Source organism: Pundamilia nyererei, unplaced genomic scaffold, assembly GCF_000239375.1.
Source record: "Pundamilia nyererei isolate P.nyererei 1_Seehausen unplaced genomic scaffold, PunNye1.0 scaffold00040, whole genome shotgun sequence".
Lineage (NCBI taxonomy): Eukaryota > Metazoa > Chordata > Actinopteri > Cichliformes > Cichlidae > Pundamilia > Pundamilia nyererei.
Genome location: NW_005187441.1, coordinates 436,956 through 455,175, shown reverse-complemented (window position 1 = coordinate 455,175; position 18,220 = coordinate 436,956). Strand labels below are relative to the sequence as shown.

The window sequence follows — 18,220 nt, the reverse complement described above, 5'->3', positions numbered from 1 at the left end:
CAAAAATCAATCTATAATCCAATCATGAAAACTTTCCAGATATCAGAACAGGCAAATATACAAGTCAAGCAATCAGCTGGGAGTAACCAGCTGACCTAATCAGTTGTGTCAAAAAAGTCACAATGCTTATTGTCCACACTGAGACCAAGATTATTTGACAGAATAATTCAGCTTTTGGGAAAATTGTACAAGTATTTAACTTGACTCATATTTATTGAAAGTTGCCTGAACATGACAACCTCACAACCTGGTGGGGAATCAATTTGGAAAGGTGTGCACTCAAAGACAAGCAGGAGCATGATCTGTGAAACAGACCGTATCACAATAATCATTTTACTTTGATTAATATGATTTAGTCATAACTGAAAGTGTAACAATTTTATCAATTGCACTGCGCTGCTTTTGCTCTCATCTATAAAAACTAATGAGCACACATGATCAGACTGGCTGCTCAATACAGAGCAGAGAGGGTCAAATTACAACACACATACAGAGAGTGTGATTTAACTAACTGCTGAGGACATGCTATTAATAAGCACACCTGAGTGCTGCTATAATATAATACAGACACCAATATTTACCACTGTATCTTGTTAAGTTTACAAGTTGTGAAGAATCCAAGAGCTCCATCATTAGTGTTTTGTTTAAAGGGAGATGCCATTTTGGGATGTTTCTAAATCCTCCTCTCAATTTCAATTGCAAAGACAAGTTCTCACTCAAATGGGCCCCTTGTTAAATGTGCAGCTGTTTAGTAACTGTAAGCTGTTTAGAAGAGCTTTGCTGAGAGGCCTTAAGACACACACATCAATCAGTAGAGCCGCTAATCTGGCCTGCTGGGCTCCGAGCAACTGTCTGTCCCTCTGATTAACCTCCCCTGCAGAGTAAGGCAGTTCTCAACGGAGGAGTGGAAGAAGGCGTGAGAGCAGATAAGGAATCAAAACTACCTGCAAACAACAACATTATTGCTTTGGGGGAAGAGAAGGTGAATGTTGTGTTGGAAGTATTGTTTATTTATTCGTTGTACGAAAGAGTGAGAAACTTGAGAAAATACAATAGAGGGAAAATAAAAGCTGGACCTTACCCTACTTATTATTGACCTAGCACAGTTTCAGAAATAACTGCCATCTGTGCCAAACGTGCCTGAAAACACATTAGTAAAAATGAAAGACTCCTTTGCTGGTTCTGCTCATCTTAATTTGATTGTAATACTGGGATTTCGAATTGAAATAGGGTCAGCATCAATTTCAAAAGTTTTAATTAAGCCAACCAATTAAAGTCCAAAAGTTTCAAAGTGCTGTTATCACAGTTTTTCCAGCACCAACTCCAGGGTTTACAATACTCCAGTGCATGTGACAGTATCACAAGCCTAGCCGCCAGTCAGGCATACACTAAGCCCTTGCGGGGCTGGTGTTAGTGTTATTGGTGTCTTCATGAAAAGTGGTTCAGTAGTTTGTGAAATACATTCCAGGCAATTTAACACAAGACTCTATTAGGACTGACTTGTTTTTTCCAGCTGGCCTCAAACTGGCTACACCATGAACTACAGCTTTTGGTACTTATATATACACATATATATCCTCTTGTCATAACCCCCCTTGCTTTCCAACCTCTTAAAATTCCTAAAGACTATCTCTTGAGGACCACAAATTCCTGCTTCCCACATTTACAAATTATTCCCCATCCTTCTGACTGCTTCCTCTCCTGACAGCCCCTTAGCAGTGTGATTATATTTTTCTCTTAAATCTCTGCTCCTCACTGTGACAGAGCCAGGATGTTGACGTAGACTGGGCCCCCCCAAAGTATATAGCAGGCCACCTCTTCAGCAAACAGGAAAACAGCTACAAGCTAGGAAACCAGTAAGGGCCCTCTTCCTTTCCCCTCATGACTACCCTGTCCCCAGAACAAAGAGTACACCAGACAGAGAGAGTAGGAAATAAGTGTCAGTTGAACTATGAGTGGGCGATATATATATATCGATATATACTCGATGTATCGCAAGTTTTTCCACATACGATGGTTAAAATGGCTTTATCGTAACCATTGAGTATAAATTGCCACCGTAATATTCCCCAAACCGGAATATTATTTTTTATCATCTTCTGGCATACAAGCATGCTTGTTTATATACTACCAGATAGGGGAAAAAAAACAAAACATGATGACAGCGGGAGTTTCAGACGAACGACGGAATGAGACTCACTTTCGTTTGGATTTCACAAGGAGGATGTTGAACAAAATGCGGTAATATGCAAAACATGTTGTAAAACTACCATGAATTAGGGCTGTGCGATATGACCAAAATCTCATATCCCGATATAAGACATCTATCGCCCTGATAGAAAATTCTGTGAATCTCAGGCAGCTCGACTTGCGTGAAGTGTTTCCAGCTGGGCGTCGTGTACATGAAGTCGAATGTTTTAACCGATGCTGAAACTATACATTTTTAGACATAAGTTGTAACGCCCGCCGTTTTCTTTGTGAGTATTTATTACACGGCGTGCTGCGGGGAAAAGCCTGTTCTAACGTTTGAGTCTAAGGTTTATTTTTTAGCACCTGACGGCTCTTTTTGCTTCTCATCCGTAAATACTCTGCATACTCTTTCACGTGATTTAGTTTATTTTGAAAGGTCTCAACAGGATCTTGAGCTTTATTCTGAAAGGTTTATGTGGAAAATAAACAAGCGGACACGCGATGGTTTTATCGTCGTTGTTGCTAACGACAACGCATAAAAACAGGCTCTTGTCCGTCCATAGTGTGGTTATATTAAATATAAGAGAAAGAGAGAACTTTAAGAAATTAATATAGCCACTAAAACGGTGAAAAAAATATTGCCGTAAATTTTATTTTGCGACACCACGAAACGAAACGACAGACGTTTTCATATCGTCATCCAATATATATCGTTATATCGAACAGCCCTACCATGAATTTATTCCACCAGCTGAAAAGTCATCCACTGCAAAATTAAGACTGTTTTAAACTCGGCATGTCAACGTCCCCTCACACATCAAAGAAAACGTTAAATAAACCAGCTGTGATACCCGTGACTGTTCTTAGTCAGTCATTTTTTTAGTCACCGTCTAGACTTGTGTTTCTGTCATTTGAGTTTATTGCATTTTTTATTTTACAATTTTTATATGTTATGATATTTCGATTCATTCTAAATTTTTCTATTTAAAGTAGAAAAAAAGTTTAATGAATGATTTGAATACCAGTGCAATTTTGGGAACTATATAGTGAATAATAACATTTGTTTTTGGAGGTTATTTGAACATACCGTGATATATATCATGTATTGTGATATGACCAGAAAATATTGTGATATTAGATGTTCCTCATATCGCCCAATTAGAGCTGAGTATAAGGATACTTAACCCGATTCATGATCAGTTAATCACCATCTATTTAAAAATAGCTATATTAACTGATCAATGATTCTTCAATTACCATAAACCTCACTTGCAGCCTTGGTGCATTTTCTTAAAAACATTGTGTCAACTTTATCGCTAAAAGTAACTTAATGGGGCGTCCACATGGGTGACTGTAAAAGCCTTACTGTGAACAAAAACATTTGTTTCCGTTTTAAAATAAACTTTGAAAATCTGCAGAGTCCTGTGACTGAAAATGTACTCTCTTCCAAGTCAGCCAATGCTGTCACTGACCCCTGCAAATATTTTTAAGCTTGCGTATGAATACTGACATTCAGATTTAGGAGACTGTTCCAAAAGGTTTTTATGTCATACACTAGTCCCAGAGGAGGTCATGTCTGGTGGACCCTGCTTTTGTTTCCTCTGTTTATTATGTCAGCGCTTCCCTGCGACAAGCTGCACTTTCTCTGTCAGATATTGTCTTTGACACAAACGTCACTCTCAGCAAAGTTGGCATGCTGTCCCAGAAGCCGTTTTGGGATTTTGCCCTGGTGACTCAGGGGACGAGAGGGTTAAGTGAAGGATGACATCAGTGCCTGGCTGTCCTTCTTTTGTATCTTCCTAACTCATCCAAGGACACACACAAACACCCACTGCCTAAAGAGGCAGACAAGAGATGTGTTTCACTTGTGGGGCGGCCTGGAACTCGTTGCCATTTCCTTGGAAAGTTTCTGATGCAATCTTCAGCAACTGGATTTTGATTTTTGTCCAAGCAAGACACAGAATGCAAATTTAGTCGAATTAGGCAACTAAAAATACAAATTACACAGTATACCTGCCATAAATCCCTTACTGTGCAGGGAAGACCACAGGGTTGGGCACTGATTGGATGCCAAAATGCTGGCTAAATAAATACACTGATAAAAATGATTAAAAACGCCATGGAAAGACAGAAGTGAAACTGAAAGTCAACTTTTCTCTGACAGTTACTACATGAATAGTTTGTCAACACTTAGAATAAGGGTGACGGCTGTCTCATGACTTTGTCCAGTGTTGAGTAAACCTGCATCATTGGTGGGTAGACTACCTAAAAGTGGCATAACTCGGCATCGTTTAATATCCCCAGACTACTTCCTGCTCTTGCCAAGTCTGTTCATGATGGAAAAGCAGCAACAGTGAGAAGCAGACAGCCATGAAGGGACTGCATCAAATTGGTTTTGTTTTGGCGTTGTTCACATCCTAGGAGTCTGGCATTCTCTCCACCCTTTAAGCAACAATGGCAGCAGTGTTGCAGTTGTGAGGCCTGTGGGCCAGGCAGTTCACTTCACACTCTGGCTGTTGTTTACTTGAAAGAGGCGTATGAGGAGTGGGAGCAGCCGTGGGGATGAAACTGCCACTTTCCAGATTGTTCAAAATGAGGATTTCGGTAGCAGAGCATGCCGACTGTTATGACAACTCACAAGCAGCTCTAAAGAGTCGGTTTACATGAGCAGAACTAGCAGGGAAGAAAAACAAGCCACTTTCACGTGCCTGATTCATATCATACTTCCTGAACCAGCCACATTATGTCCATCAAACAATCAGATTTAAGTGGCAAAAAAATAAGCAGATTTTCTGGCTTCTTCCCCTAACGCTGCATTACTGTAATAATCTGTAGACAAAAGCAGCTTGAAGTTTACTGTCAGTTCCTTACCGGCTTAGGCATCTTTGCTTCCTCTCCTCATTAAACTCAACAGCTGAGAGGAAAAACCCGTCACTGGACGGCAGAAAGACCTTTACCACAGGACCTGAAAAAAAAGGAAGAAAACATTTTGTAACATAAGTCCCCAGTGTTCATGGGTGAAACCAGAGACATTATTATAAAGAGCTATTGATTCCAGTCACAGAAGACCAAATCTAGAACAAGGAAGCATGTAGACCTATTTGCACTGACGCATGACGTTATCATCCCAGTCTAGCTGTAGGAATTTGCGCTTATTGATTTTTTCGGTTAACCATATACATAAAGTAAAGTACGTAAGTAGCCTGGGTTTTGCCCAGTGATCTCACAGGATGAGCCAGAGACCTATGCAGCACTAGAGGGTTAAACAGGCCTTTGTGGGTGGTGGCCAGACTGTATATAATGTCACATAAAGTCAACGCAAGCATCTTAAGCATTTTCCTTTTATTTTTTGGCCATTTGATAACAATGGCAACAATGGTTAAAAATATTTTCATCACATTCCTGGTGATTTCCCTTTGTTTAAAAAAGGCCCAAGTCTCTTTAAACGGCACCAAAATTATTATGGATGAAAAACCCTAAAATAAAAGTTATGGCCTTCTCACTATTCATTTATATAATAGTTTCAGCTTGATTGGAGGGGTTGCAAAAATGGCTTCAGTGTAACCAGGCTGATTTCTACAAAAAGTCAAAACTTCTAAGCAACTGCTGTCTGAGCACAGTATTTATTTTTATTGTTTTTGGTATTCTGTAACTCAACAGTCTGACAAGAAACACTACCATTTAATTTCAGCAAACATCTGTTACATTTAGCCAACAATATTTTCTAAATGTGACAAATTAATATAATGAGAACAAGATTATTCTGTCAAGCTCTAAATTTAGTCCTGTGGATGACAAAACTGTACATTAGAAAAAACAGAAATAACAACTAAAGGAAAGCACTGAAAAACACTGAAAGGAATAGTATTGCTAAATCTGTTAATGACGACAAGCCACAAAACCCCCAAAACAGCCATAGGCACAGTGATGCGGTTTCCATTCAATCACAACATGCAAAACCACTTTTCTTAAGTGTACATATGTTAACTATTGCAGAAGTGCAGTGAGAACACTACTTTAAACAATTCTGGAGGAGAGAAGGCTGTAAGACAATCGAGACATTATGCTGCGACACATAAAATAAAAAAGTTTTACATGACAAAGACCATGCACTCTCATGTCAAAAGAACTGATAGGACAAAGAAATATGCCAATCAACAGTTTTCTTGCTGACATCCAATAGTGATCATTTTCAGATGGTGAACTACAGAGGACCCCATCCATTCATAACCAGATTGCTTTACTTTTTTCTACTACGGACTGCAGAAAACAAAGCAGGGGAGGCACAATGTGAAGCAATGTGTCACAGCACTAGGTATACTTTACTAGAAACACAAGTCTGAAATAGTATGGTAATGACCCATGATGAACTTAAATAGGATAGTGAAAACATCCAACTCAAGAGTTTCTCTGGTGTGAATCACACGTAGGAGTTTCAGTGTGGTTTAATGGTATGAAGCTAAACTTCTTGAAGTTTAATAATACACCCCAGCCTGACTGAATGGAGAACTGTGCATCACGACTGACATAAGCTTGCTAAACGCCATTTAATACAAACGGAGAGCAGCCAGGTGTCTGGCATGGGTTTAAAAATACTTTTAGCAGCCATTACATTTTAGTCTCAGCTATTTTGTAGTGCCAGTTCAGGATACAAATCGACTAGCACCACTACTCTTCTCAGTTTTGGAAATTAAAGAAATTATTAGGAACAATGATAGTTTCCATATACAACTGTAATCTGCTTTACAGAATGTGCAATGTAAAAATAAGAATTTGTAAAACCCACTGAACGTCGGAGCTGTAGCGTTTGTAGTCCTCATAAAGTGAAACCCACTTGTAGCTTGTGAGCAATTAGCTTTACCCGCCGAGAGTTGTTGGCTTCCGTTACGTTGAACTATAACCAAAATTTAACGCCTAAAATATTGGCTACACAAGCGTTGCACAACGGAAAAAATAAGTCAGAGGCGTCAAATCCCAATTTTAAAAATGTATCTTAAATGAACACTAACGTTAGTCACTAGATCCCCCCCCAAAAAATGGTCTTCATGAAGCCCAAAGTTTGCGCGTCGAAAGGCTGACATTATCAAGCTAGTGGGTGTAGTCCGTATAACGGGACGAGCCTAGCCGACGGTTGCCTCGCTCGCGCTCGTGAAGTTTTAACGCCTTAAAAAATGTTAGCCCTCATTTATTCGCCACACTTGCCACTAAAACGAATAAATATAAAAATAAATATCTTAACAAATTCCGACTTAAGACTACGTAAAGCAGAGTGGGGTGCGTTTACACACAGTTTAAGGGGCACAACTTGACAGAAGTCGGCCCTTCTGTGACACATGAATCGGTCGAACACGAGGAAATCCGCTGCATCAAAGTTGAAGAGAAGCTCCTCTCTTTTTGGGGAGAGGCAACTCACCGGGGGACGATGTCTGTCTTTAATTTGATAGAAGAGCCTCGTATCTTCAACTGTAGCAAAATATTCACGATGAAAAATGCCTTTTTACTCCGGGTGCTTGTCTCTCAGTGCGTCTGCCGTTATAAATTCCCGCAGACATGGAAAAACCCTTCAAGTCTAAACCATAAGGCGATTTGGGGGGGAGTCGCTGTAGAGCCAGCCAGAATAAAGTAACACAACTTCCGGTCTTAACTATAAAAATAAAACTACATAGTTAACTGGGCAATATTATCATAAGGCGGTTTACATCTGTTTACAGTTCATGAACATACTCTTAGATTTGATATCTTCCGTACCTTTGCATATAAAACAGCCAACATTTTTCACATTGCAATGATCCTGAATATTTAATACTTGTTTTAAACTTAAGTTTGATTGTTTTCTTTATTATTTTTACTCTATTGTTCATTAGGTTTTTTTTTAAAGCATGAGTCTGTACATTTTTTTTTCTAGACATAATGTGCTTTCCCTTTTTTGTTTCTGTAGTTTCCTGTCATATAGCTAAAGTTAGCTGACAAAAACAAGGGGAAAACCACAACAAAATTAATGAGGAAAACATGACTAAACACAGAAGCAGTAATTAATAGTTAATAGCGGGACTAAATCAACCCCCCACAGTCATTTTCCCTAATGTATCCATACAAGTGGATTCCAGAAAATTTAAATATGTAAGAGAATTAGGTAGCCTGCGGACCGCTTTCAGCCCTTCAGCTCGAACTTTATTTTGAAGAAAAAACACAAATATCCGCCCATGTCTGCAGTTTTCCTCGCAAACCTGACACAGCTAACTGTAGAGATGTACAATATGGCTGTCAGTGGCCGAGGATCAGATGGAAGAAATGTATGGGGCATGCACCGTGCGATGAAATGCATTAGCGATGATTTATGCCAGTGTAAGCCTGCTCCTGTAGGTTGGTCCGATGGGAATCCAAATGGCACTTACACATAGGCTTTTGTCCTGTTTTATCTAAATGGCCTGCTCGTCTTCTGCAGTTTGAAACCTCCTAGATCAGTGGTAGAGCTCCCCACTCTGGAAGTATGCATCAGTACATTCGTTTCAAAGTTTTGTATGTACTGCAGAGATAGTCCCAAACACACCCAGTCTGCAGTCACTGAGCTGTTCGCAGAACTGACTCAAACATCAAGGACGTGTCCTTTTTATCTTGACTAAAACAGCTATGAACTGATTTTTAGTCCATACAAGTGGATATGGACGGATATCTAAGACTTCCAAACAATTGTGATGTCAAGCCCAGCTGATAACCTTTATCACTTAAAACTGTTTCCATCTATCTGTCCTGACACCTATCTTTGTAAAAAGATGACCAAAAAAGTATAAAATGCATCTTGATGATTAATTATCACTGAAAAGTTTGGGCTCCGAATTGTTCTTATGTTGCGTAGGAAAATGAAGTTTTTGATTTTAAACAATCACACATTGACGACAAATGCTGTAAGTCACAGCTAAACTGGGATCAATAACCAAATATAATTAATAATTTTTATAGCTGCTAAGTAGCTACATAGTAGTGCTGCAAATTATGTTAACAATCTGATACCAAGTAAATAGAGGGCCAGTATTGCCGAAACCATTAGTTTTTAATTATAAAGATAGTTTTTATAGAGAGCAATGTGTCCAGGTTTATGAGATGAATCACCATCAATTTGCAAATTCTGAACACATTTTAATGACCACTGAATCATTGTGATTTTTACTTTCCACAATCCACCAACTTATTTCTAGTCTTCCACATCCTGATCAGTCCCAGTGGAAATCTTAACTTCAGCTCAGCCTTCCGTCTTTCTGTCAGTCTCACTGCTTCCAAACCACACAGCATACATCATAGCAGGTCTCACCATCTTCTAAAACCTTCCCTTTCACTCTTGCTGCTATCCTTCTGTCACAAATCAACCCTGACACTCATCTCCACCCATTGCTTCCGCTCTCTTCTTTACCTCTCTTGTGCAGTGTCTGTTGCTTTGGACGATACAATATTCAATGTAGACATTATAATCTATGGAATGAACAGTATGTTAAAAAATTGTGTATAATTATTTTGTATTTTTTGAGTAGTGAGAAGTTTTAGGCACAAGTGTGTTTTAATTTTTATCCCGATCTTTCATATTTTCTCCACAGAACAGAAAAAATACAGTGTCAAAAATATACAACATTTGTAGTGTTCTTTGTATTTTTGTATATTCTGAACACTTATTTAAAATATCATTTTTTTAATGTGACGTGGGTCTTCTGCACTGAATTATTCCGCCACTAGATGCCATTGTGTCCCTGTTGTTGGTGATATACGGGGTAGGACACTTGAGAAAATCCTGCAAAATCATCTGGTAGAGTAAATGAATGGAAATATTTCATATGCATGTAGTCCCACACCAGGAGGTGCATCCTTCGAGGCCGACTCACAAAGACTAAAAAATAGACACATCTGCTAAAAGTGAGTAATACTTTGGACAACACAATAAAAATCTCAGTTCGCGCAGTCACCTTGGAATTTATTACTGGAATAATATCAACAAACATAGTCCAAGGGACAGGGGTGTGTAGAGTTTAATCTGCTGCAAGATGAAGAAGGAAAAATGAGAGGAAGAGGAGGTAGCACTGAGACTTGGCTGGGTCCTGTTAATTGGCTTGGAGTGGGCGGAGCTGCTGGTTTGCAAACTTGCAGGTAGGACGTAACTTTCATCACAGGCATGCCCGATATCGTCAGCTTACAGCGTATTTTATTCTACAAGTGTCAGTATTGCTGTATATCGGCGAGTTTCCTTTCCGGACGCTCGGAGGCAGCTCATCTGTCGGTAGGACAAATTCAGTTATTCTGCGAAAGTTTGGCATCCCTTCTTCCAAAAAGTGCGCGGTCCTCAGATTTGATTTCTTGGATCCTGTTAGTCACCACCTTAGACTGACAATTCGGCTCACACTGACTGACTCATTTATGCACTTGTGTGAGTAAAACATGAATAAAATGTAAGTAGGTAAAACGAAAAATATAAGTAATTGCAAAGTGCTGTGCAAAAGTCTTGAACCACTTCTCAATTGCTTCAGTTTTTTTTTTCCAATGAGCCAGAATTACTTTTTAAAAAGTGCTCTTGTTCAAGACTTTCTGATGGTCTTTCTAAGTTTTTCTTTGGACATTGGTTACTTTTTCACTCATTTTCAATCCAGTCCTTGTACCTGACCATTGTCAGAGGAATGTTTTTTTTCTTGTAGTTTGTTTGTTAAGCCATGAATCATTCAAGCATAAAAAAACCCCCACCTAACTTAAGGCGTGGACCAGTGTTTTGAGGAAACGGGAGAAGTGGAAGGCAAAAGAAGCAGAAAGGTATCTGAAAGTCATGTCCTTAAGAAATAGGAAGATATACAGCAAAGAACTGACAGGACCTAACAGATGCATATGGTCCTTCAACACATCCATCTACTGTTCCCTGAAGCCAAATGTTGTCAGTGGAAGAATGGCTGTCAAAAAAAAGGGCTAAGGTTTGACAAATTACAAAAGAAGTGTCATGAAAATCAGGGGCAACGGGTCATATGGAGTGTTGAATCCAAACGTGGTTCAAATCAGATTGTAGATTGCATCTACAGCCATCTGTAAAACACGGTGGAGGCTGTATCATGTCTGGGGTTTAGTTTCATCCAGTGATGTTGGGGACCTTGTCAAAACTGAGAGATCCTCAACATCACAAAACACAGAGAAGTACTACCAGTAAGTAATGTCAGATTTTGATCCACCATGCTATATCATCTGTTGTCTGACTGACAACAGCTTCATTTTTCTGCATCGACTGCCAGTGCAGTAAAAGCATTTCTGGATAGAAAAACACAAAATGAACTCCCCATAGGCCGGACCTCGTCATTATTGAAGCAGTGTGGGATAATCTTGACAGAGAACACAATAAAAGGCAGAAACATCCAAAGAAGAGCTTTGAATGTTCTCCAAGAAGCCTGGAGAACGATTCCTGAGTACTTAAAGAAATGATTAGAAAGCTTGCCTATTTTTCTTGAAAAATATTTGGAGAACCCTAAAAAGAATTAATTTTGGGACTCCATTCATGTGTGTTGTGATCTGATTTATTTCGCTATTATCTCCTACCTTTTTTTCTTTGCATTCAGGTGTACAGTTTGTTAAACCCTGGCAAAGTCCAGTCTGCCTGGCTTCCCTCCTTTTGGTCCGAAGACCAATATTAACCATGGCGGGAAAGTGAAATTGAAAGTGTGTTTTCTTGGCGAAAAACACATGAGCTTAAAACTGCCGATGCCTTTATTTCCACAAGCTCTGGACATCCCCACCCCTCACACCCCACCCCAGGTCATGTCTGTGAACCTGGTTGTTAAAAGTGTCACATTGTATTGCATGTGGAACTGGCCTTGTCTTTATTTAGCTTGGCTTATTACCACGTCACAAGATCTCAGTCCATATGACTAAGAGCATGCTGTTCTATTGTCAAAGCAATGAAAGGAGCCTCTGTCAGGGGGGACTGGTAATTGGAGAGGGAATTGACCAAATTTGCTTTGATTGTTCTACCAGAAGTCATCAGAGCTGTGCGTGTGTGTGGTGAAGAGAGGAGAGGAGTCTGTGTTGCTGTAATATAGATCTCACCTGCCAGAAAACAGCCTGAAATTCTGACATTGACACTGTTTGATCTCACTTGATATCATAACTGAAACTAACCACTTCAGCTGAAGCAATATTTGCTTATAAAGTGCTGACTTGTGCTTTTAACTTGAATCGGTCAGCAGATCCTGACATGGATCACTGGATGTGTTGGTTTAAGGAAGACAGTTGTTAGGCTGGGCTTCCCACACAATCATGTGATCAGTTTTAGACAATAACAACAGCATGCCGTGCCGAAAAGCCCCCGAAATCGAGTCTGTCATAAATAAACCGGGCGACCTAAGTTGAACACAAAATGCAAAAATAAACTGCTCACTGTACAGCACAGCTTAATGACAAGATAAAATTAGCAGTGGTAATGTCATTAACACCACTGAAGGCAGAAGTGTGTGTTTGCTACACAGAGGGATGGATGGTTTAAAATTGTGTTACGCAATTTCAAAACTGCCTTGTGGCCTGGGTGTCTCTTCCTTCCTCCCCCTCCCTCTCTGCTGACCAAATTAAATGGATAGTGCATCAGCCGGTTTCTGTTCTCACCATTTCTCCTTCGTTGTTTCACTTAAACTGCTGCCGAAGTATGCTCACGGTTTATTATTGTTGCTGTTTTCCTTTTTAAAAATAATTTTTATTCAAGCTGCAGATCTACTTGTTCTTTTCTTTTTGGTAACGTTCAGCATCTGTGCCCTTTTTTAGGAGCAGTCACGTACATGTGAGGAGGACAGTCTGCTGAGGTTTGGGTGTCCAGGATAAGGATGGGGCAGGGGACGTCTGTTCCAGAAGACGTAGAGCAAGCCGTGGAGGTGCTGTCGACGATCAGCGGTAAGGAGAGCCTCGCGTTATTGGACGCTCCGTCGCACCACATTACTGCTTATCACATCTCACGTCATCTCATCTGTGGTTCTGTTGAAAGCAAAACGTACATTAACACATCTTTATAGTCTTCTCCAGGTATCCAAGTTAGCTTTTTCAGTCCTTTACATATGATATTTTGTACAGAAGTCAATCTGTGCTTATTTATATTGTTCACAAATATGCACGTAGTGCTTGAAGCCAGTTGCTTGAGAGGTTAGTCGCAGCATTTATGAATTCTAAACAGCAGGTGTTGGAGTTAGTCAGCTGGGGCCAGTTTCACAAAAGCAATTTGCCAGCATCTGCAATTGATGCCAGTGTCCTGTCTCACAAATCATTGTCATTCGCAAATTACAGATACCGAGTTCACATGTTCACACAGTTGAGCATTTCACTGGAGCAGTCAAATTGCTAATTATTTATTAATACAAATCGCAGTTTATGTGTGAAGCAAATCTCGTGGTTTATTAAAAAAATAAATGATTTATGAGCTTCTAGAAGAAGTAGGAGAACTGCAATTCTGCCCAGATATACTATATTTAATGAGTTTACACCCAATCACAGAGCAGACAGTTTGGCAGGATTTGCAGCAGATGAGCAGAAATATTAGAATCTATTGACATAATTTGCTCATATGATATTTTAAGACAAGATAACTGCGAAGAAGACTTTATTTAGTATGCCTAATGCAAGATTTTGTTTTGGTGAAAGGAGCTCTGTTTTTGAATACTTGTGCTCACGATTCACAGTGCAAAGTGATATTCATTTATCACGTACACTGGGTGTTGGTGCAGTGCCTCAGTTCATCTATAGACAAATGAGGTGTGAATGACAAAAACAAAACAAAAAGAACAACAAAAAATACTATTAGGCTACAAGAATTTGCCACAAAGGAGACGTCGGTTTCCGTGCCACCATAGTGTAGTTAATGGTCTCAGCATTGCTCCTCTTATAAAGATCGTCTAGCTTTGCTACTGGTTATTAACCCTGTAATGCCAAATGTATCATCTTTGATACATAGTTTGTTTAGACCTCTACATCAGCAGTGTGATGAGATTTATTCATTGCTTTTTTTTTAGTCCTAACTGACCTACATGTTTATGTTATGTTTTCATTTATTTTAAGATAAACTGTGAGCACAAATTGCACAGAAATGCTGGGTGTAGCACAAATGATACAAATTCAAACTCATATATGCAGTTAGATTTTATTTGTGATCAGACTATTCAATAAACACTCTGGTTTCACAAGAAAAATAAATAAATCATATATTTTTGGCAAATATTTCACAGTTCAGGCTTTACAGGGTCAGGTCCTCTAAATTTTATATATTTTTTTTAATTTCAATTTTTTTTTTACATTTATTTAAATTATTTTTTTCAATTTAAATTGTCATCTTCAAATGACTTCAGCTATCGACTTGGTAATGGTCTTTAATACAAGCCCTGTACCTCGTGCTGGACATAATGTTGTCTAATGTGTTGAGCCTGCAGCCTTTCTTTGCGTATTTAACTCTGCTTTTGCTTTAGCTTAAATGGTGCGCTCCTCTTATTTGGAAACGTAACAGTTACACAATAAGGGCATGAAAGATTGTAACATTGCTAAATATTACACCAAGTAATTGTCCCAAAGTTTCCAGGAGCACTTAAGTCGGACAATGGGCTTTACCAGGAATAAGGCGGGATAATTCAGTTTGTTGTCAGTGTGACTACGTCTGCAGACGGTTTCAGTTGGAGGGAATAGGTTTTTGATCTTTTGGATTGCTACTTGATTCATTAATAAATCTAATTGTGCAGAATGCCACATAATGAAAAGTGCATGACCACCTTTTGCTTGCGCGCTTTGTACTTTTTAAATTGGGAAATGCTTGTGCGATTGTGTGATGATGATTTAAGTGAAATAAAGGTAATGCGATACTCTAAAGGTGGTGGAGATCTTTGCAGATGGCACCAGTGTAATTTTAGTTTCCTTCCCTATCACCGGTACCACAGTGCCACAGTCAGAAGCTCCCATTGTGTGAGCTGCATGCTTATTAGAGCTTTTTGACTCCTCATGATCTATGAATGAATAATAACTTTTAAAAATGCAGTTGAGGAATTTGGTTAAGAAAATGAAACTATGTGAGAGTTAAGTCCTTGTGTTGGATAGAAGTGGTGAAAAACACTGTGGTATGCTCATAAACCACTTGCTGCTACTTGCACGTAAATGTGCAGTAAATAAATAGTTTGAGTTTACTTTTATCTCCAAACGGCCAACCCAGAGTCAGTCTCAGCCTGTGATATATGACACCCGTGCACGTATTGCCGAGCCAGTTGCAATTAGCTGGAGAGGGATTTATGTCTTAGCTCACCCTCCACCCCTCTTTTCCTGCGATAAACGCAGCCCAGACATGGAGTGAGATAAATAATCACACTCTCTGCAGTCTAATCGAGGAGAGGAAGAGGAAGGCAGCTTAAAAGACGCCTCACGAAAAAAAAGAAAAAGAAAGGAAGCTCACAGAGATGGTACGAACTGCTCTCTGAAGGAAAGATGTCTCTATTTGAGATGGTTCAGGAGAGCCAAGAGGTGTTCATTAAACTGCTCCACAGTCTGTCTGTATCCATCAGCGTGTTGACCCGACAAACACACCACAGTCTGAGCCATCAGCCGACCTGGAGGAGAGGTTAGTGTTAGAGTGCGTGTGCTGATTTAAAGTGTGTATTTGATTCTCCTTTTATTAATTGGAGTTTTCTCACTCTCACGCCAACTGGACGTGCTGTGTATGTATGATGTTCAGTGGTTCAGTCTCTGCTACTTAAATCAGTGCGACAGGATGATAGGACAGGATTTCCTACCGCTAACGGGGAGATTCCCTCTTCTGTTTTTCCCTCCTTATTCAAGCATAATAAAAGAACCTGCCTGTTTAGTTTCCTGCTGAGGTTACAGTAAGTCCACAGTTGTCTGAGGGACTCGAAATTTGACCAAATGAGCTACAAAGGGAAACAAACATGACACGCTTTACAAATGATGCATGGTGTAGCTCGGTCCATAACGTTTTCTGTGCTGTTTACAATAAGTCAGGGTTATTGGGAACCTGGTTTAATTTAAATATCAATTTATCCCAGAAAAAACAATTTTGGTTTTGCTTTAGTTAGAGGCTAAAAGTTAAATGACTTGACACCAGGTTTCTTCTTGTTAAAAGGGAGTTTTTCCTTTCTACTTGCTTACAAGGGATCGACTGATTGTTGGGGTTTCTTTCTATTTTTGTAGGGTCTTTATAGTCTGAAGCTTATTGAGGTAACTGTAGCTATGATTTGGTGCTGTTTAAGTAAAATGTAATCAATGCTACAGAAAATATATGAATATCTGACTGGAAAGTCCTCATTTAACATATGTAGTTGAAATTGTAAATTTGTTCTGCAGATATAATTCTTGATAAATTGCTAAAATCTCCTCTTTTTTTCTTGTGACCATGACACTGTGACTTTATCTCTGCTGGGTTTGCATTCAGCATTTGTTGTATATTTTCTCAATGCATTATACCAAAAAACTTTTCTTTTTTTAAAAAAAAAAAACAACCCCATCACTATCTCAGTCAGATACACCCTCATCTGTCTGTCAGTAAAACAGTAAACCAAAGCGCTAGTCACTTAGTTTTCTTTTAACCCTGGCAGACCAGCTGCCACTTTAATGTGTGCTCTTGAACGCAACGCTCTTTGGTGTTTTGACCTTGGTAACTGATTAGCTGATAAGGCTGTGAGTCGCTAATCGACCTTAGGTCGTAATACACCGACGGTAGAAATGTGTGTAGTTTAAAAGGAGAAGCCAAAGTCAAGGGAACAGAGTAGAGCTGCTACATTCATCATGGCTACTAGTCTTTGCTGTGGCCGCCAATCAGTGGAAAGAAAAAGGAATCATAAGTCCACACAGACAGGTGAGTGCTGCCTGAGTGGGAAAAATTAGCTTCTTTAAAGTTTGGAACATTTTCTTGGGTCACAACTTGGTTAAGAAGTCATTTCAGGGTCACAGTTAAGGAAAAACCAGACTAGAAACCGTAATGTTTCTCAGAGAATTAGTTTTGTTGTCATGCAGATTAATTTAGAGGTTTATCTTTTAACCCCTTCACTCTTCACGTGTTATGAAGATGTGCGACTTGGAAATGCTGTGGATCCATTTCTGCTGTAGGGATACTGGGAGTTAGTCTCTGCCTCAGAGTTTATAGTGCAGGCCAAAGTAGCATATTCTTTGATAATAATCCATGTGGTAAAATCCAAGCTGAACAATGCTGACGACATAAAAATGAGTGTTTGTGAAGTTGTGATAATGCAGTTTTTAACACACATGATGCACTCGAGTGAATCAAGTCGCTTCTGTGCTGAAGGAGCCAGGCTGACCAATCAAGCTCTGGCTGGACTGTGACGGTGACTTCTATTTAAATTTTGTTTAGCATTCATGAGGTTGTGTTTTTTCTCTTAATTTTTAGTCTCAGTTTTATCCCAAAGAGTGTGAATCTGTAGATTTGTCATGTTGACTTTTTCTAACACTGAACGGTGAGAGCAAATTGTCAGAATAGTTTTTTATTCTCTGTACTCAGATATTCAATCATGAATGTTTCAACCTTGATTCTTTTGTTTTTCAGCCGTCCTGTTGTAAATTTGCAGCTGTGCTTGGGATCACTGTCCTGTTGCATCATCCAGTTAGAGCCAAACTTTAGGTGTTGGATAGATGGCCCCTAAAATATTTTGGTATGCAGAGGAGTGCTTCTCGACTCAGTGACTGCAAAACAAGCCCATATCATAACCCACCACCGTGCTCGACAGCCGGTATGATGTCTTTGAGCTAAAATGTCATTTGGTTTTCACCAACATGACGCTGTGCATTACGGTGAAACATTTCTACTTTCATCTCATCAGTCCAAAGGACATTGTTCCAGAAATCTTGTGGTTTGTTCAGATGTAACTTTGCAAACCTAAAACGTGCTGCCACATTTTAGAAAGAAGAGATTTTCTCCTGGAAATTCTTCCAAACAAGCCATACTTCAGTCTTATATTTTGATTTTTACCGCCACGACCTTTAACATTTAAGATATTGACTGAGGCCTGTGAAGTCTGTAGCTCTTGGGTTT

At 39.4% G+C, this 18,220-nt stretch overlaps 2 protein-coding genes across 6 annotated transcripts in view; one reads left to right on the top strand and one right to left on the bottom strand.

Annotated features, from left to right (window-relative positions):
• Nucleotides 1–7,792, bottom strand: part of LOC102203993 (radixin-like) — a 26,303-nt gene extending 18,511 nt beyond the window's left edge. Inside the window, exons 1-2 of one of the 2 annotated variants that reach the window (XM_005730885.2) lie at nt 7,604–7,792; nt 5,062–5,155 (exon numbers count right to left, since the gene is read on the bottom strand). In XM_005730885.2, coding sequence (XP_005730942.1) covers nt 5,062–5,073 — 12 coding nt within the window. In that variant the 5' untranslated portion in view covers nt 5,074–5,155; nt 7,604–7,792. Of the gene's footprint in view, nt 1–5,061; nt 5,156–6,976; nt 7,313–7,603 lie in introns of those variants that run through there. The other variant, XM_005730886.2, reaches the window with a different exon arrangement.
• A 4,987-nt stretch (nt 7,793–12,779) lies between these two features.
• The window catches only part of mcf2la (mcf.2 cell line derived transforming sequence-like a), a 49,092-nt gene continuing 43,651 nt past the window's right edge, over nt 12,780–18,220 (top strand). For 2 of the 4 annotated variants that reach the window (XM_005730881.1, XM_005730880.1), the window contains exon 1: nt 15,613–15,778. In XM_005730881.1, the coding sequence (XP_005730938.1) occupies nt 15,646–15,778 (133 nt within the window). In that variant the 5' untranslated portion in view covers nt 15,613–15,645. Of the gene's footprint in view, nt 12,843–12,960; nt 13,087–15,612; nt 15,779–18,220 lie in introns of those variants that run through there. The other 2 variants (XM_005730882.1, XM_005730884.1) reach the window with 2 other exon arrangements.